Here is a 20,572-nt window from a genome sequence, read left to right on the forward strand (position 1 = left end):
CTTATTTGATATGTTTACATGGAATGCCTAGGCATCATACCAATATGTAAAAAAATAAAAAATAAAATAAATTTTAATTGAGTTTAATTATTATATTCATGAGTGGATATGTATGGTTTCAAGTTGTCATTTTAAAATTAGAAATTAATTGGTAATTAGATAATTATTATTAAGTTGGATTGTGGTGAATTTTGAAATTTGGGTAGCCTCAGTCTCTAGTGCTACTTTATTTGTTTTATTTTATCTTTAATCTTTTTAAAAAATATATTTTTTAATTGGGGTAGAGTTTTAAATTTTAATTAACTTATATTAGATTTAATTTAGTTTAGTTTTCTAAAAAATTGACAGTTCTTGTGAATTTAATTTTGTTATTCTTAATTTATAGTTTAATAAACTTGTGCGTTTGCGGGTATATTAAAATTTGTTATTCTTAATTTATAGTTTAATAAACTTGTGCGCTTGCGGGTATATTAAAATTTATATAGCGTGTTGTTTTTACCGTGGAAAATGTATATTGGTGTTGATTTAATGGATCAAGTAAATTATTCTCTGTTGTGAGGATTTTCTACCGCATTTTAGCAAGCATTGTTGCCGCTGTCTATTTTGCGTGTTGTTTGAATTCAGATTTTAGCTTCTTTTGAAAGTTCCAAAAAACGGAAAATTCAAGAGAGAAGGCGTTTAAATGAAGAAATATTGGCGGGTACCCCTCACGTGAAGTGCATTTAAAAGTCGGATTTAACATAAAACGGTATCCTTAATTTTTATAGTCTTCCCAACCAATTCATAGCCTTTTTCGCTTATGTCAAGAAGTCCCTCATTCGAAATAATCAAATCATACCCTTCGAATCTAGACAAGTAAATTCTAGGGAACTACTACATGGTAAAAAAGGAAATCATCCACAGTCAAATAACAAAACTTACTCAAGTAATCTTCTATATGTTCTCACAATGAATATATTGCAGTCGATTTTCTTTTTTTAAATAAAATAGAGAAAACACAGCCTTTATTTAGTACATAATTTCAATATATATAAGTTATTAAGTGTGGATGTTTAAATAAAAATTCAATATGGATTCATAGTAACACCATATAGTGTTATTTTGTCTCTGTTATCTATGTTGTTTTATCTTTTAGTTTGTTCGTACTTTTAATATAATCTCTAGTTGAAAATTATTCCCTGTGTTACCATCCTTTCACTACATCAAGTAAGCGTAATAATGAATCACTATACAAATTATTGAGAGATAATAAATACTTCACTACATTTATATTTTAAAAATAATTAATAGTTTACTGTCTTTGCATCACTTTCGTTAGTTGACCCGTTAGTTAGACTTACAAAATACTAATTTTGAACCTAGTGAGTAACTCCTAAATAAAAAAAAAATGATTCAAATCAATGTCATATGAATTTATAGTTATGTCTTGTTCTTGGTGTGAAAAAACTTATCATTACTGCTTAAATTTACAATGATAATTAAATGACAATATCATCCCTACAATTGATATGTTGCATGATCAATTATAAATTGGTGGAAATATAGTAAACTATTATTTTTAAAAAGTTAATGAAGTATTGCCTCCAATAATTCATGTAGTGATTTTTTATTTCACAATTCTTGTTACAGTAAACGGATAATAAACCTTAGACTTAATTATAAATTTATATTTCATTTAATCAAAATATAATTTTGCCCATCTGACATCAATGTGACATCATCATTAGACTAATGATAGCTACAAAAATATAATAAATTATTTTTTCTAAAAGGTGATGTAACCTTTTAACAATTCGTATAGTAGTTTATTATTTCATAATACGTGGCATAGTGAAAGGATAATATCCTTTGTTGTGTGTGTGTGTGTGTGTGTAGACAGCGGCTTAACATCTCAGATTCTCAATATCTCATACCAATGAAAAAACGAAAATAAATTTTAGTTCATGACTTATATGACATAAATGAAAATTTAATAAACTTACTTGACAAATAGCATAGCCTAAGGCTTTATTGGTATAACCTTTCAAATAAACCTTATCTAAGTGCAGTTTTTTTCAATAGAGTTTTAATAAATAAAGTTTTTATTAAAAATGTTTGCATTGTTTGGTTGACAATAGGAAATTTTGTTAAAAATTATAAAATTATTTTTAATAAATAAGTTTTCTAAAATTATGTTATGAAAGAAATGACACAAAATTGTGAAATAAACTAAGGGTATTACAAACAAATTAACTCTTTTAAAAAAGCCTACAACCTCTACTCCCAAAAGAAAAAAAAATTAATGTCTATTTAGCATGACTTATCTAATGGTTATGGGTGCATTTAATTTCATAAGCTTTTATCAATATTTTTATTATCGTTTATGATAGAACTTTTAAAGATTAAATAAGTTATTTTACCTCTACTAATGAACCTCGAAATTTGGGCTTTTGGGAGTAGAGGTTGAATTTTTTTTAAATATTAAAATATTTAAAATATCCTTTACATATTTGATAATCTTATTTTATTCGTTTCATAACATAATTTAAAAAAACTTACCTATTAAAGTAATTTTATGATACTATCATTGGTAATTAAACAACTAAATTTTTTTGGGTAAACGTTCTACTAATAAAAATTTTACTTAAATAACATCAACTTGAAAAGTTATGCTAAACAGAGCATAAGTATAAGCGTAATAATTTAAAGTGACATTATAAAAAAATTAAAATAAAATTATCAAATAAATAAATGATATCTTAAATATTTTAACATTTAAAAAATTGTTCAACTTTTATTATTAAAAACTCAAAATTTGAGCTTTTATTAATAGAGATAAAATAGTTTATTTAATTTTCAAAAATTTTAATCAATAAATAACCAAACAACAACCAATAAAAATTTTAAAAGATTTTATGAGATTAAATAAAAATTTATAATTATTAAATAAATCATGCCACTTTTATCTTAAAAGTTATAATAAGGATAACTGCCCAAGCCACATTATTTTTATTCAATTTTTAGTTGGAAGAAGCAATTAAAAGATTCCCTAACATGGAATCTAACCCAACCCGTTTAGTGGGGCTGTGGGGGCACGATTTCACCACTTGGATTAACGCCGGATGGCACACCGCACACGCTCGCATGTATTTGTAGTCGTTAAAATCTAGAAGAACGAGCGGTAGCATATTTGTTTATTTGGTTGCCCCAAGCCCCCCCAACAAATACAGAGTAAAATTAATTAATTGAAAAAAAAAAAAAAAAAAAAGAAATCGAGTACTTGACCTCGAGAGATAATGGTCGGGCCAGAGAGACCTCAGTTCGTGCTGTTTGGTTCGTCCATAGTTCAGTACGGTTTTGGCAACGAAGGATGGGGCGCCATTCTTGCTGACTTGTACGCTCGCAAGGTACTTCGTTTCATCGTCATCTTCTCCTTCCTTTGATCTGTTTCTTTACTTATTGATTGGCAGCTTGCTTGTTTCAATCCGTTTGATGATTTTTCTGGTACTTGAATTTCAAACGTTTCCATGTTTCCGCTGCTTTTCACCAACGTTGATCGTATAAAAATATTTGTAGTATTATTTAACAGTCGTGAATTAACCGTGCGGTTCTGGTGAGCAGAGAGGGGATTAATTATTTCTATTTTAGTTTATGATTCAATCTTCGCATTAAAACGGCAAAGCTTATGTTACATTTGCTGTAACAAACAGTCAGCACATTTGGGTGGTTGGATTTTAATATTTTTCAATCCAACGAATGAAAATAACTTTAACCTAAAACGAGGTATGTGTGTAATAGTTTTTTACAAAAATTTTTATTTTGAATCACATATTTGTTTATTTTTTCAAGTAAGTCCTCATTAATTTTGTATAACTAAATGACTTTGTTAACCATCTCTTCTACATTTATTCTTAAAAAAATTTAAAGTTTTTACTATATTTTTATAAAGATCTAAATAATTATCATATTCATAAATATTTACAAATTTTGAATATATATTTGTATATGTATTTATAATTTCTTATCTCTCCTAAGAATAAAGTAGATTATATGTATGTATGTATATAAAATTTATATTTAGCATCTTGGATTATAAGAGATATTATATGTCATAAACATGTTATGACTCTAATAAATTACTAGAAAGATATTACAATGAATAAATCATTAGAATCTCTAATAATTTTACAAAATATATAAATTATTGAGTTACCACATTCTAACTATATACAAAGAGGATTTTCTTATGAAAGATTTTAATTCTTTGATCCGATCAATGATTCAAATATGTGGGAAAATAATCAATTAAATTGATTTTTACTATATTTATTAAATAAACTAGGAAACTCAAATTTATTTATAAATGATTTAGAAAAAACAAACGATACCACATTGTAGCTATATACAAAGAGGATTTTCTTACGAAAGATTTTAATCCTCTAATCTGATCAATGATTTGTACATGCAGGAAAATAATCAATTAAATTAAATTTCACTATATTTATTAAATAAATTAGGAAACCCAAATTTATTTATAAATGATATAGAAAAAGTAAACAAAATATTAGAAATTAATAATTTTAATAAAGAAAACATCAAACAAATTAAAAAGTTAGGAGATCAAATGAGTAAAAAATTTAATAAGGTTAAACAATTAATAAAAAACTTCACATTGAAGATAATGATATATTAAAGTAAGAAATTGTTAATATAATAAAAAATAATAATAAATATAAGATTAAACAAGTTAGAGATTCAATTAGATAAAATAAAAACTTGGTACTGAATTTGCTATAAATATAAATAAAAAACTTAAACAAATTGAAGTACTATTGTAGTGTAGTTTGGGGTTTAAAATAAAACTTTAAAATTTATTGACTTTTTCATAATTATTAACTTTTCTGAGGACTCAAAAATTTATAGCTGTAACTTACAGTTAATGTAAGATAAGCTCCGCCAAAACTAGGGTATTGTTGATGGTGGGACCCCACGTTTCTTAATCTTAATTCACCATTCAATTCAATTCTATTTTACTCTTTTATTTGGGTAAGAGTAATCGAGTGAGAGTTCAATATTTTATTATTGAAAATAGTGTTTTTTTTATATATTTAAAAAGTAAAAAAACTGTTTTAGACGAGTCTTTTAATTGTAGATTGATGTATAAGCCAGGAAACATGGGAAATTTATTATTTTCCACTAATAGTTGGTAACTAGGTATACTTGTGGCATTGAAAAATGAGAATAGGAATCGAAATCATTGCTACAGTTTACTAATTAAAATATATAAAAAAAAATGAAGTTAGAGTAAAAATGAAAAATGAGAATCTCATTTTTATTGGAGAGATGGGAATGAGAAGTGAATTGACGGTTGTACTTTAGTGAAAATTAAAAAAAAAATTTACTTCATTTAAATATTATAACAATAAGGATTATTTTCTACTTACTACTTAAATTATTGTGAAATAAAAATTAGGTACAACTAGTATTGCAATAATATGTTATTACGAAAGAATTACAAAATATTATATTTTACTATTTTTTCGATAGTTACCCTTAGTTGACCTATAAAATATTAATTTTATCCTTATTTTAAGGGGAAAAAACACACACAACACACAAAATCTAATTAAATGGAATAATCTTCACTATTGTATCTTAAAATTTTTTTTAAAAAAATTCACATTTACACAAAAAGACTATAACTTAAGTTTCTGCAATCCATTTATTACAATAATTAATTAATAATTATCGATAAGATTTAACAAACACACATACATACATTAATACATACATATACAGACATTTCAAGTATTAAGTAATAAATTTTATATTTATTTGATATCATACTAATTTATAATTTTTTTTACTTTTTATCAATAATTAATTATTAAAATAAAATTAATTTTTAATTGAATGAAAAATTATTTAATACAATGATTAATAGATAATTAATAATTAATTTTTACTGATAATTAATAATTTTTTTCGTTAACGTAAGGTAAAATTAGTATTTTTTATATCTAACTAATGAAGTATTAGTAAAATGCAAGATTTTGTAATTCTTTAGTAGTAAAATGTTAAGGCGCAATACTTGTTACGCTTATTTGTTATTTCACAATAACTTAAGTAGTAAAAAGAAAATAAACCTAATAATAATAATGACGATTATTATAATAAATAATGACAATAATCAACTGAGATTATTTTAGTGATTTATAATAATCCATTTTGATTCCAAAATAAAGTTAATACATCAATATTAATACAAGTAACTCTAATTCTTATTCTTGCAGTTAAAGTAAACAATTTATTCTAATTTATATTCTCTATTTCAATTCCAATCCATTCTGATTTCAGTCCATTATAATTCTAACCTATTTTAATTGCCGATTGGTAAATGCAATAGAAGGGTGATATCCACCTCATATATCATTGGCAAGAGATTTGCTAGGATCACCTCTAAATCAAGCATAGCACGTATAAGTTTCCATGCATTGATGCACTGCAATGTACTCTATTAGGATGTATTAACTTTAGTTCAATTTCGTTCACCTGCAACCACTATAGCGTGTCACTGACAGCCATATTTTGACGCTGTCAGCAACCTTCAAGCTTCCACTCACTGATCTTAGTTTAGGTTAAGTTTACTACCTATGAAATCATCATTGTCTAAATCTGTACAACTGTGCATGTAAAGCCTAAAAATAAGCTTCCATTTGTATATAAAATTTGAGTTAAAATTCGGCCTCCACAACTCTTTGTACTATATTAAGTAATGCTGGTGTGCAAATATGCATAGGCCGACATACTATTACGAGGATATGCTGGTTGGAATTCAAGGCGTGCTGTACAGGTTCTAGATCGAGTTTTTCCAAAGGTATGATATATCTATTATGTTGCTGATCACTTGACTACATGCATGTTAAAGAATATGTTTTAAACATCTTTGTACATAGAGAAGAATCGTAGATGGTTATTACCGATATGTAGTGTATAAAAGCTTGCACGTCATAACAAAATGTTACCACTTGAGGCCAAAGTGGGGTGAAATGTTAATTCATAGGGCATAAGATTTTGTCTCTTGCTTTACAAGACAAGTTTCAATTTCCCTGTTCCTGTCTCATGTAATTAATTATAGCCTTCTGATAATCATACTATTACCAATCAAGGATAGTGCTGTACAGCCTTCATTGGTTATAGTCTATTTTGGTGGCAATGACTCGATGCTCCCGCACTCCACTGGCCTTGGCCCTCATGTTCCTCTACCTGAATATATTGAAAACATGAGGAAGATTGCCCTCCATCTAAAGGTAATAGGTATACAAACCATTGAATGAACCTCAATTGAATTGGTTGATGCATATTTTGACGTGTAAGTTGTTTGATTGCCAGAGTCTCTCAGCAAAGACCCGCATCATTTTTCTTAGTGCTCCTCCTATCAATAAGCAGCAAATTTTCGAATCCCATCTCAGGTGCATTGACATTTTTATTTTTGTTTATCAGTTTCAGTTGCAAAGTGCAGTTCTAATGTTAATTTGATTGTCATTTGGAAATTGGAACCAGTACTGATTTTGCAGTTTGGGGTAGAACAAACGAAAGCTGCAGAATATATTCAGAAGCTTGTTTGAAGCTCTGCCAGGAGATGGATGTGAAGGCCATTGATCTTTGGACTGCTATGCAACAGCGGGATGATTGGTTGACCACTTGTTTTATGTAAGTTTGTTTTCATATATTTTATAATGTCCAAAATCAGTGTGGTTTTGGCGCCATGACTGCTATTTCATTCATTCTGATTCCTACTCTTTGTTTTATCAAATGACCTTGCTCAACTGTCAGAACTGATCTCTGTTTTGGCTGCAGGGACGGAATCCACTTTTCATCTGAGGGGAGCAAGATTGTGGTTACAGAGATACTGAAAGTCCTCAGGGAAGCAGACTGGGAACCAAGCCTTCATTGGAGATCACTGCCGACTGAATTTGACGAGGATTCTTCCTATTATCCGGTTGCTCCTGACGGGCAGAGCACTGTAAACGTTTCGGACACCAACATTTATGGGCCGTGGGAATAGATCTTAACAATATTTGTCACCAGCTTACAATCTTTTTCTTCGTATCAGGAACTGCTTTGAACTTGTGATCTTCAAAAACCCTATCTTAATGAAAGAAATTGTATCTCCATTCTCAGTAACAAAGAGAGCTCTAGTTCTAAACCTTTTACACAGACAACCAAAGATATCTTTTGGATCAAAAGCTATTGCTAACAAAAGAATGATGATTAAATAGTTGCTCATCGTAAAACTCATTCTCAATGATTATATTACATCAAGGTCAGTTCTACAAACTCAGTCACCATATCTGCTGAGGATATTTCACTTACACGCCCAAGCAAAACGTATAGCATAAACCAAACAAAGAATAATAGATACAAAAAGAGGGAAAACAAGAAGAAACAACAGCAGCACCAGCAGCAACATTCGCATGCTGCTCTAACTACAGCAACCCATTTTTTCCGGATGATACATGCGCCTATCTCACTAAACTTTTTGACCTGAAAGAAAACCAGGCCGTAAACATCCGATTACATGAAACACACTTCACTGAGATTATCAATCTTAGAATTTCTTCAGCTCTAGTGGGTGCAGGCTCTTCTAAGCAAAGCAACTTCACGAGGACAGTTGGAACTTGCCACTTGGTTTTCTTCTTCTCCACCCCTGACATTTCAAGTAACAAAAATCAACCATAAGACACAATCAATTATGCACATTGGTAAGTAAAAAGGGAATAGTGTGCACGCAAAATAAGCATGGCAAGCTTAGCAACTTACAAAGGCAGCATAATAAACGAAGGTCAACCCTGCTAGCACAACGAAAGCAATTTGGAACACATTATACCTGTAATTCAGTATCAACATACGATGTCAGTAGAGCAGAATGCCTAATCAAAGTAAAACATAGCGAACACTGTAACTCACTTGTACAAGTATTTAATTCCACGGAGAGACTCCAAAGTGTGGCCAAATATTTCCTGAGCAGCAGTTGCTTGGGCATAGTATCCAAAAGCCGTAGAACAGAATTGGATTACACTGCAAGACAGAAACCAATAAACCGGCCAATAAGATGAGATTTAGAAACGAGTAATCTGTTACTATAGGATTTGTTTGAAGTGTTAAAATAATGACATAAAGAACTCTAAATTAAACACACAAGTCTTATATATTATACAATAGGGGACAAAAAAGGCCCAGTGCCAGTACAGAAAGTGAAAGGCAGAATCATAAGAAGTAGAAGTACAACATCCTTAATTTATAGGCTCAAGGAGTAAGAAGTCTTTGACAATACGGAATCATAAAATCGTTATTTTTTAAGCATTTTGATTTACAAAAAAAATGAACTAATGATCATGTAGTAGACTAATAGATAATGCATTAACAAGGCATTCCTAGAAGAAATTCTGAAGAAGCAATTGAGGATCAGAAATGCCTACCTGATTGAGCAAAGGAGAATGAGTCCCACATTGAAAAGAAAAGAGTTCATTAGTGTAGCTCCCCACCTGCAAACAAGTTCACATAGTTGGTAAGCAAACATCAAAGAGAATGCAAGCCTCCAGCCATTATGCATAAAATTCAATAGAATGTGCCAGCAACGAATTCATTACTTCATGGGATGAATTGTAATGAAAACCAATCTCAGACCCAGCATCATTGCACCGGCAATCACTGCAAGCAGAAGGTAGAAACAGAAGAATGCAAATGCTGCAGTGCCCAGAAGACCTGGAAAAGTAGCATAGAAGTACAAAAATAAGATTCATCAAGCACAAGAAGAAAAATAAAGAGAAAGATGCGAAAGGGACCAAAGGGCATTCAACATTACCCCATAAATCATCCAGCTTGATGAAAACCTCATTCAAGAAAGGGTGAAGAGGTGGATTAATCAAAAGATATATAACAATGTGAGCAACCCAAGCCACTGAAACAATGAACCTGATAACAAGTAAAGCAAAAGTCTTAGATTCAATATTATTGATCAAGATTTTCAGAAGGTTGATGCAAAAGGGATAGCTGACACTAATGTCTCAAAAAATCATCCTGACAACAAGCAAACCAAAAATCTTGGGTTCAATATAACTGATAAAGCTTTTCAGAAGATTGATGCATTAAGGGGAGCTGAAACGGGAACCATACAGGTCAGATTTTGAATACCTTCCAGCATTCTCGTGCCACAAAACTTTGAATTCCCAAAAATGCATTAGCAAGTTTTTTTATGACAAATATAAGAAGGGAATCCAAACACCCACAATACTGCACAGAGGTATGAAAACAGACAACCTAAAGGTGACTTTCTTCATCAGATTCAAAAGCTGAATTTGTTCTATCTATTGTATAAATGTGAGGGAAATTGTATCCTGAACTCATTTTAAACAAATTCAGACAGAGTTCAATAATTTCAAATAAAACCATTTTCTATGGTCAAAGCAGAGCTCTTTTTAATTGCATCACCTAGTTCTTCCATATATTCAAAATTTTCAGACTAAGTCATGCTATAGTCTCATACGTTTGACAATACTCAATAGCAATTCAAGAAAAATGCTCTTTCTTCATCATTTTTCTAAAATATGGACCGGGGCATCTCATTTGAATAATAAACGTACATACAAAGCTAAAAATCAACAAAATTAATTTGTATTACTTCAATAGATAAATGATAGCCATGAATATCTTCGCAAAAAGCCACTATTTCTAATATCATCACTCACCCTAGAATTCCCAGAACAAGTTTTGCCAAGTAGCCAAGAACAGTCAATGCCCAGGATGTCTCCGCCTGAAATAGTAAGGAAAGGAATTATGAATGGAAAAAGGGAAAGAAATCAGAAGCAATTATTCAATGCATACTAAAATCAGCAAGCCAAGCTCATCACCTTCTCCCCTTGAGGATACATCTCTTCTAAAAGCTTTACATCTTCTTCCAACTGTAGCAACTCCTGCAAAGATAAGCTAAAAATTAATAAATTCCAATCACTACAAATAGGGAACAGGATCGACTGGTCAAAGTATCAAACTTCCAACTAGTAAGAAGGCACGACACCGCACAGCTAGTTAATTGACTCTTCTCAAAACAGAAAAGTTCAAGGTCCACGTCGCGACTAATGTCAAAAATGATAGACACCACTACCAAAAGAAAAAAGATACCCAAAACCGAAGTGAACTTTCAGCATGAATTGCAAAGCATAAGATTTCACACCTTTTCCACAGACTTCACATTTTTCCGCCATTTTCTACCCTTAGAACCACTTCTTTCTTCCTGATGAAGTGTATCAGCTGCTTTTTTCAATTCTCTTGCTTTCTTTCCTAGTTCGGTTGCTTCCTAAAAGTCAAAAGGGAATATGAATAAGCCACTTTAATATAGAAATACAAGCCATCAGATATAAATTCACGAGGCTGCACAAGATGCAACCAGAGTACCTTAATATACTGTGAGCGAGTGATGACTGCCTTTGGACGTCGGATGAATGAAAAGATAAGTCCAAGTGGCAAACAAGCAATACCAACACCACCAAATATCTGAAAATTTAAAAGGTAAGTGAGTGACATACTCTCGCAAAGCAGGAAAAAGGTATAGTATAACATTTATATGAGGGACCTAATCCATGCTACCCATAAATGGGGCATATCCTCATAATTTACATGTAATATTCATGAAAATTACCAAGATACCCCAAAAAAAATAAAAGACTTCAAAAAATCTCATTGTCACAGATAACATCACGAGATAGTTCTCTCCCAATCATTTCTATAACACAAAATTGTTGTGAATCTATATTTGGATACAAAATAGAGTAAATTCCCATTGAAATTAAATGTTTCAAGCCTTGCAAGAATATACCGAAAAAAGTACTGATCCAACAATTGTAGCTAGAGCAACAACATATTCTGGGAAGGTGGTGCGCATCGTCCATGTTTTTTCTGATGTTTCATTTGCTAAATATGCCGAACACTGTAGGAAATAAAAAGACAATGAAATAAGTTCAAGAATGCACGTAACATCCCAGGGGAACAACAAACAGTAACACAGCATGAACAGATCAAATAAACCATTTCACAAATTAAGAAATGGAAATGCAACCTGGTGTACGCCACTTCCACCAACACATTGTTGACCACCAGAGAACTCCCAAGAAGTCGGAAAATTAGTAGTAGTTGAAGAGAGGTGTCTAACAGTGAAGTCAACCTTCCCAACTAGACCTATTATACCAAAAAGGTGAAAAACCAGTAAGACACTGAAAAATTTATTCAACAAATTAGAAAAGCAGGGGGATAGGGGGAAAAAGGGAAAAGAGAGAGGGAGAAAGTACTCCAGAGATCTCTTACCCTTTACTTGACAATTGAAACTCTGGAAATTGACATTATAACACAATCCAAGAATCTACTGATATCATTTCACTTAATTATTAGGTAACAAGCAAAAAACTACACGCAAATCCAATTTTCTTTTACCAGCCTTCATAATTTCCAATGTGCAAGCATATCCATGTGTATTAAAAGATGAATCAAAACATGCAAAAGCTACCTGCAGATTATGCTCAAACTCAAAATGACTGCTCAAACTTGTATAAACTGCTAGAACTGAACAACCGCCATAAAGGCAATCCAACTCAAATTTCTTATCACATTACATCGACGTAAGTTTCACAAAAAACCGAATTCCGCAAAGAGAATTCTTAAATCCTAAATTCAAAATATGCCTTGCTTAGCAATTCTCTGCTACATAGCACATTCTAAACCTCCCTCAATATCACCATTCAGATAGATTCTAACATGCCATTAAAAAAAAACTTAATAACATGAGATTATTTTTTTTAAAGGGAAAACACTAACCATACAAAATGCCAAGCACAAGGGCACAGACAATAGCCGTCATAATCACCCAAATTAAAGCGCTCTTAATCCTTTTGCCCACACTCCTGCAAACAGGAAAAAAGAAAAATATAACGTTACTGATAACGAGTTATAAAATATACGCAAATAGTAAATAATTATTGACGAAGCCCTAGATTGAGGTACACACTTATCCTGGTCGCCTTCGTAATAGAACATTGCGAACGGAATAACGAAGAAAACAAGCACCGCATCGAGAATATAGACAGCAAGCCAAAGATCCTTCATCGGCAAGGTGAGATTACAGGCGCCATTATAAATCGCGTGCCTACACGCCTGCCGATTGGCCACGTCAGCCGGCAACATAAGAATTGAAATAGCGGCAACGGAAAGCCCCAAAACGACGACGAATTTCGGAAAATACGCCTGGTTGGCGTCGTCGGGATGCTGGTAGTTAACGAGAAGATAGACATTGAAAATGAATACCAAAACGCACACCACTATCGCGACGATCACCAGAGCGAGGTTAAAATCACCCATTTTGTTTTAACCTCTCTCTCGATTCCGATCAAAACGACGGATCGCACGAATTAGGGTTTCAGCAAATTTTGTGTAGATCTGGTCCTTTTTTTTTTGTTTTTTTGAAATTGAGAGAGGGGACGTTTGGTCCGGTGAGGTGCTCTGTTGTGGGTTCCCCTTCGGCTTGTAAGTTCCGAAATGACGATGGTATCCTTGGGGAGGTGGATCAATTACGGGGAAATTATGGGATTGGGAGTGCGGTGGCTTTGGGGTTTAGTGTAAATTGAGATGTGGCCCGTGCGAAGCAGCGGAACAGGCTGTCCCAAAGCGAGTGATGCATTTGTTTATCATCGCTAACGAGGCATTATAAGAAACTTTGTAAAAACGGCTTGTAATTATATTGTATGCTCCGTGGCGACGATAGCGTGAATTACGGACACAGGAGTCAAAATGATGTGGTTTTGATTTCAAATAAATTCCTTTTTTTAAAAAAAAAAAAAAAAAAATTCAGCCCACGTTTGACTACAACATGCAGACTGCAGAGTCTTATTTGTCTCGTCTAAAGTGCTTGCTGCCACTTGAAAGTTGTCGTGCTGAAAAAAAAATAAAATTCAGCGTCCTTAAAATAAAATAAAAATGATAGAGTGAGTTACCTATTATTTTTTAATAATAATCTTGATAAAAAAATAAAGATACCATTAATTTTTATCATATTGTGATAAGATTAATTTAGTTTTTAATAAATATTTATCTGATACTTTAAATTTTTAGTTATAACTATCTAATTTTAATACCAAATAGGATCTAAATTTTTCTATTTCATAAGAGTTTCACAAGAGAAGCTTATATTAGTATATCATCTCAATAAAATCAATCAACATGTTTTAATTCTTTCTTATTTTATCAATTTCACAATAGAAGGACATCTATTAAAATCTTATTGGGAACGAGGATTACTGAAAGTAATGATAGAACTCGACAATTTATTTAAGGGTTAATTTCGGCCAACCCCTTTTGTAAAGTGATAATTTTTAAATTATCCCTTTTATTATTGAAAATATCAAGCTACCCCCAAAATTGATTATCTTTAACTATTGACTACCGTTAACTCATGAAAATACAATAATAGCCCACTAATAACAAAATTTGTTAACTTAAACTGTTACATACCTTCTATTTAAAAATATATTTCCTTTGTCCTTTTACAATTTCTAAAGTATCTCATCACCCATTTATTCTCTTATATCACACATTTTAGTCCATAGGTATAATAAATATCAATATTAAAATAAAAAAAATGAAACATTAAATTTCTTTTCTTCATGTCTTTTTCATCTTCCTTCTTCTTCTTCTTCTTCTTCTTTATCTTCTTCTTTATTTTTTCTCTTGCTTACTCCTTCGTGTTTTTCTTTCATTTTTTTCTCTGCATGACAAAAGAACAATTAGTATTCAAATCCAATCCCACATTGAATCAAAACTAAAACTTAATTTCTACAAACTAAAATCCAAAACCCAGAAGTCAGAATCTGTAACTTGTAAATGAGTGTTGGCAGCGACCATCAAAATCCTTAAAATCCGGCGACCAAAACCTGAATTATTTTCCTCCTTAATGTCACTGCAGAACCATCCTACCCCCCATTGATTTAGTCGTGCCATTCATTGTACTAACAATCAAGCAACTCAACAATCTCAGGCGAAAGCATTGTAGTAGTACCGCTGAGAGCTTCGTCTCAATTCTTCTTCTTCAACAGTCAAGAACCTCGTTGATCTTCCTCTTACTGCAACCATTCAACAGTCAAGACCTATACTTCTTTTGCTCTTTTCTAGTAGAGAATGACCACGGCGTGGCTAGGACAACCGTGGAGTTGCAGGTCGTCGTGGATATCATCTTGCAACAGCTCTTTGACAACGCGACTGCCTATAATTGTTTATAGGGTTTGGGATTATTGTTTCAAATTTTTTATTTGATCATTTAATAGAGCTACTGTTACTAGAAAATTAAGAAATGTTGTAATTTGATATTTGGGATTACTTAATTTTAGATTATGAATATTTTTAAACTTGAATCAACCATATTATTAATAATAGATTGAATTTACTTTATTGTTGTATATTATTTTCAATTTGGTGAATAAGCAAAGGATTTGAAGAATTATGGGTTGTGTACGATGACAATGATTTTTGGTGAGAAGAGTTTTGAAGCTTTAAATTAAGTTTGTGGTAGTATTTTTCTTTTGTTCTTTAATTTTTTTATCCATATATTTTTTTAAATACCTTTGCAAAAGGAAAAAGAAGAATAATGATTATAATAATAACTATAAAAATGTAAAATATTATTCTTTTTCCATTCATAACTTTAATTATTTTCTTTATTTATTTTTAAAATAATTTTTTTAATACAAAAAATAAAATTTAATCAGTTCGAACAAAATTAGACATGTAGGTGCAAAATGAAAATATTTTAAAATATTAGGGATGCATATCATAAATATTTAAAATATTTGTGTGTGTTTTGCAAAACTTAGAAATATTTTGACCCATAAAAAATTAACCCACATAAATGTTTGACTTTTTTCCAATTGTTAGGGGGATGCACAAATACTGTTTTACCCTATTAGCCATTAAAAGTAACAGACATAACGATTTTTTAGGGGTAACTTGATATTGTCTTTAGTAAGGGGGATAATTTAAAAATTGTCACTTCACGATAGGATATGTTGAAATTTACCCTTTATTTAGAGGGAGTTATTATTGATAACAATATCAGTATCTAACAATATGATAATAAAATAAATTTAGTAAAAATGATGACAGTAGTTACAATAATAGCCTCAATTTCAACAACTTTAATAGAAACAAAAATATAAGATCTCAGTCTAAGGTTTAACAAGGACTCTTCAAATTCTCATTCATCGATTCATTAAGTCCTTTTTCTATCATTACGCAAGACAAAACAACACTATAATATACACAAATCAGACAAAACAATTTGACGATGATGAATAACTATTCATTTTATTGTATAAACAAACAAAAAAATTAATTAATTAAATTATTGCAATATAACCCAAAATAAATAATCATATGTAATGATAGTTATAAATAAAAGATTAAGAACTAAGAATACATGTTGGAACTTAATTGGAAGAGTATTTGTATTTAGAAGAGGATTTTTATTTTGTGTTATTCGGACTTGCAGATTTGCAAACGTTGGATTCTTATAGGCCTTAGGAATTGGATAAGAAGTTAACGAGTCAAATTGTTTTATAGAATAAAATATGGAGAAGAGAAAAAATTTAATATAATTAAATGCAAAGCCGACAACTCTTGTAATTATTGAAAGAAAATAAATAGGTTTTTTCAACTTTTTATAATAGGATAGAGTCTAATTTGGGCCTTTATGAAAGAAATTACTTAGTGCTTAAATGAATATAATTAACATTAAGATTAATTATATAAGTTGAAAAAGTAAAGAAATTTTAGTTTAAGGGGACTCCAACCCCCGTGGTCAGTGCTTGAGTCCGTCGTTGACTAAAAGTTTAAGAGGCAATGTTCATGTGCTTTTAGTGGGTTGATCGATTATCCACTCGAGTTCGAATTTTGGAGAGAGAAAATATTAAAGAATAGATTTATACTTTGTCCACTCTTCATTATTTTTTAAAGGTGTTAGTAAATATGAAATCACTAGAAAATCACAAGTTGATGAAACTATCATGTATGAGTGATCAAAATATAAAGATTTTTTTTTATATATATTATTCCATTATAGCCTTTCAGGGCATGTAGCAAAATCTAAGGTTATCAATTTGTGTAATTCATCATGTTAAATTAAATAAACACGGATACAACGATTATTAATCAAGTCGAAACATTGAAACACTAATATAACTTGTTTATTAATTGCGTAAATCATGTTGACCGGTTTAATATATTTAATACCAAAATTAAAATTAATTTAAAAAATAACAAATATGTCAATATTATTCTTTAAAATAGGTTAAATTAACATGCTATAGAGAAGTTTGTAACACAATATGAATAACATATGAATAATTGATTTAGCGTTCAATATATATCATGGTTAATTTTTTCAATAATATTACCACATATAATTGATATTTATGTCATAAATACGCAACTAGTGACAATTATTTATGTGAATATTTATCAACACAAATACAAAAAATTATGTCTTATCCATGTCGTAATTTATTTTGCCACCTCTAGGTAAAACAAACACTTATTGTTTGCTAAAATGTTTTTCTACATTCATATGAGTAGTGTGATATATATGTCTGTACTTAAAACTTTCTTGCCCTTTTTTGTTTTTCCACTCTCGTTGGTTTCAAGCTCCCAAGTTAACTTGAAGAAAACTTTCTTTTCTTTCAAGCACTTGTTACCAAGTGACACATATAGTATCAGTGATACAAATTTATTTCTTAAAAGCCAACAGATTTAGATGAGAGGACGAGTTGCTTATTTTAGTTTTCTATGCTTTAAAAATATTATTAATCCAGTGGTTTAAGCATTACCGTCGCTTGTGATGAGAATGTATGATGGATATATGACGATGTATCGGCCATATATAAACATATAACTCACACGTGCTTTTTTCCAAATCCTATTGAAATTTACAAGAAAGAGAAAAAAAAGAGCCGATGATATTGAGAACTTGGGACCCCTTGTTTCCAATGTTACATTTGGTGGTGTTTTTTTTTTTTTTTAATTCACGATGTTTGTTAATGAATAGAAACGTAATTGAATCGAATAATTTGTATATAGACCATCTTTAAATTACTAGTATATTAACTGTTCAAATTTATTTTTACATTTGATCTAAGAATTTGAGGAGAAGCCCCTTGTTGTTCCCTTTGCATTAATTTTTGTCATTTTTTTTTGGGGGGCTTAAAATTGTCCCAATGGCCGCCGTATAGCCACAGCCGATTGGACGGCGGCTGTCCATGCAGTACATCGGCAGCCACATTCGCTCTAATCTCTATGATGATGTCTGGACAACAATTAATGATGACAATACAATGAAATTAAAAGAAAGAGGAACAACCGAATCTGGGTTAATTGAGATCCAATGCGGTCGCGGCATACCAGATGGTTTACAACAAAAAAAAAAAAGAACGAGGAACAATTAATAAAACATTTTGATCTATTCACAATGTACACCTATATCCAATACAAACAATTTTAAATGCACTAAAAGAACCCCAAAAAAAAAAAAAGTCTCCAAAATGTATTTGCAAAACAAAATTCTTACAGATTCTGAAATCTGTTTAACATCATCGAATAAAATTAATGGTGACCAAACTCGTACATATACAAAAACTTCATTAATTTCTTCATAGAATTGATCGGCATCCTCGTGGATCTTCTATAAGTGTTATCTTCTTGTTGCTATATATTGAATCGGCTCCGAATTTGGTACCATCCTTTCTTGAAAAACCCTACAAATTTCCAACCAAATTTGATATTGGCATCTTTGATTCTCTTGGAGCCCGCCTTTAAGAGACTCTTCATCTCGCTCAGTTCTTTCATGACGATGATGATGACGACGACCTAATTTTTGCAATTGAATTAACTCTCTCTTGTACCTAATTTTCATTTTTTTAGCTTCTTAATTTGTTCTCTCAATTTTATAATACTACCCAATTAACCACTTTGGCTCCAACCTGTAATGACAGTTAATTGTTGCCGCCGTTGAGTCTTTGACTTATTCTCTGGTTGACTTGTTTCATTAAAATCACAGTGGTGACTCGTACACGGTATTTACATTGGTGTTGATGTGGAAATAACCTAAAATGTCAACAAAAAGTAATTATTTTTAGAACTGCATACTTTGGTTGTACTTTTTATCACGTCCCTTTGTTTTTATTGTACTCAAAGAAATATTTTATGAAGATAAATATAGGTTTAAATTATGAGAGGATTCTAATTAAAACCTAAATAAAGCTGCATTTATTTTCCAAAGTTAAAATGGCTTTTTTTCATTTATTTATTTAGCCTAACAACAATTCAATTCCTTTTTTATCCATGTGACCAGGATTCGAACATGATCATGAACAAATGCATAAATATACTCTCGAAAAAGAAGTAGGTGGGGGAAGCCTTGCTGTTGAGATTGATCTAGTTCAAGTATATTTGAAATTCAATTAAAAACAAAGGTAGGTAAGAGATTTAGCGAGTGATTGAACGATACACAGTATGATACAGTGAAGATAAAGTGTGCTAGAAAATTTCTTTCTTCTTTTCTTCTTACTATGCCCAAAAATCAAGTCGACTCAGTTAGTTCCCAATAAAAAGATCCCACCATCTCTACTAGATGGCACCTACCAAAAATTAAATTGTCTTGAAATAACGTAATCTAGTTGTTATACCAAATGCAACAATAGCTAATCACATAAGGGAAAAAAAAATTCTCAGTTACTATTATCAAAAAAAAAAAAATTGAGTTCTCCTAGTGCACATGTTTTGTACATAACAAGTTGAAAAAACAATAATACAATTATTATCGAAATGTGAGTGGAAAAAACGTCCCTCGAATATCAGAGAATGTAAAATTTAGATAATACTATGTAAGATTTAATGTAAACTAATCTTAATAATTATCTGATTGTAAATATCAGTAACAATCTCATGTAATATGAGTTGTAATCTAAACACTATTATCATGTAATTAAAAAAAAAAAAATCTGACATACGTTATTGAGCCTGAAAGTTTGTATACTGAGATTTGAATTGAGACATAGATCTTCGGGTTAAATGCCGAGGTTCTTCCGAATGTTGTACCATCCTTTCTTCCATATCCCTATGAATCTCCATCCTTGCTTCGTCACAATTCTGACATCTCTATAACTTCGTCTTTGAAGTTGATCTGCCTTCCCCATTTAATTAAAAAGAGATTTGAGAGATTTTAGTATTTTCCCCTGCTCTTTTAGCATAAATTGAGATTAAATGATAAATTGATAATTAACATTTGTGTTTAATTATCAGTGGTTTTTTAATATCATTAAGTGAAGTTACCGATACCCGGATCAAGCTAACGGATTCGGTTGCTTTTTGAAGTATGATCAGTGCTTTGCTTCATCAGTTGTAACGGTTAAGTGATCTTGTTATGCTCTCTCTATGTTTAGAAATTAACTTAAGTGGTAATTTTTTTTTTTTTTACGTTTTATGCGGTTCACAATCTTTGGCA

General features: G+C 30.8%; 2 protein-coding genes across 4 annotated transcripts; one reads left to right on the plus strand and one right to left on the minus strand.

Moving 5' to 3' along the window:
- The first annotated feature begins 3,039 nt into the window (after positions 1 to 3,039).
- Positions 3,040 to 8,156, plus strand: LOC102607070 (GDSL esterase/lipase WDL1-like). 3 transcript variants are annotated; one of them, XM_006480973.4, is made up of 6 exons: positions 3,040 to 3,386; positions 6,779 to 6,856; positions 7,164 to 7,289; positions 7,372 to 7,451; positions 7,543 to 7,692; positions 7,840 to 8,156. In XM_006480973.4, the coding sequence occupies exons 1-6, from the start codon at positions 3,276 to 3,278 to the stop codon at positions 8,045 to 8,047; spliced, it is 753 nt and encodes a 250-aa protein (XP_006481036.1). In that variant the 5' UTR covers positions 3,040 to 3,275; the 3' UTR covers positions 8,048 to 8,156. The 3 variants fall into 3 exon arrangements, with proteins under 3 accessions (XP_006481036.1, XP_006481037.1, XP_006481035.1); XM_006480972.4 differs by having other exon boundaries at positions 3,048 to 3,386; positions 7,149 to 7,289; XM_006480974.4 differs by lacking the exon at positions 7,164 to 7,289 and having other exon boundaries at positions 3,042 to 3,386.
- A 109-nt stretch (positions 8,157 to 8,265) lies between these two features.
- LOC102607745 (LIMR family protein At5g01460) lies at positions 8,266 to 13,744 on the minus strand. The gene is made up of 14 exons (XM_006480975.4): positions 13,040 to 13,744; positions 12,850 to 12,935; positions 12,098 to 12,216; positions 11,858 to 11,968; positions 11,437 to 11,535; positions 11,216 to 11,338; positions 10,893 to 10,955; positions 10,731 to 10,795; positions 9,848 to 9,957; positions 9,633 to 9,747; positions 9,462 to 9,527; positions 8,950 to 9,060; positions 8,803 to 8,869; positions 8,266 to 8,689 (listed from the first exon to the last, which is right to left on the minus strand). Exons 1-14 carry the CDS (start codon positions 13,387 to 13,389, stop codon positions 8,642 to 8,644), a joined length of 1,533 nt encoding a protein of 510 aa, XP_006481038.1. The 5' UTR covers positions 13,390 to 13,744; the 3' UTR covers positions 8,266 to 8,641.
- Positions 13,745 to 20,572: the final 6,828 nt, after the last annotated feature.

This window comes from Citrus sinensis, chromosome 6 (assembly GCF_022201045.2).
Source record: "Citrus sinensis cultivar Valencia sweet orange chromosome 6, DVS_A1.0, whole genome shotgun sequence".
In the NCBI taxonomy this organism is placed as follows: Eukaryota; Viridiplantae; Streptophyta; class Magnoliopsida; order Sapindales; family Rutaceae; genus Citrus; species Citrus sinensis.

Bases quoted from the DNA above. Each gene is read 5' to 3' on its own strand.
- LOC102607070 (XM_006480972.4), top strand. From the start codon at position 3,276: ATGGTCGGGCCAGAGAGACCTCAGTTCGTGCTGTTTGGTTCGTCCATA. The intron at 6,857-7,148 runs GTATGATATATC...TTACCAATCAAG, and splicing joins TAGATCGAGTTTTTCCAAAG to GATAGTGCTGTACAGCCTTC. The intron at 7,290-7,371 runs GTAATAGGTATA...TTTGATTGCCAG, and splicing joins AGATTGCCCTCCATCTAAAG to AGTCTCTCAGCAAAGACCCG.
- LOC102607745 (XM_006480975.4), bottom strand. From the start codon at position 13,389: ATGGGTGATTTTAACCTCGCTCTGGTGATCGTCGCGATAGTGGTGTGC. The intron at 12,217-12,849 runs GTTAGTGTTTTC...TTGGTATAATAG, and splicing joins TGTGCTTGGCATTTTGTATG to GTCTAGTTGGGAAGGTTGAC. The intron at 9,748-9,847 runs GTAATGTTGAAT...CTACTTTTCCAG, and splicing joins CAAGCTGGATGATTTATGGG to GTCTTCTGGGCACTGCAGCA.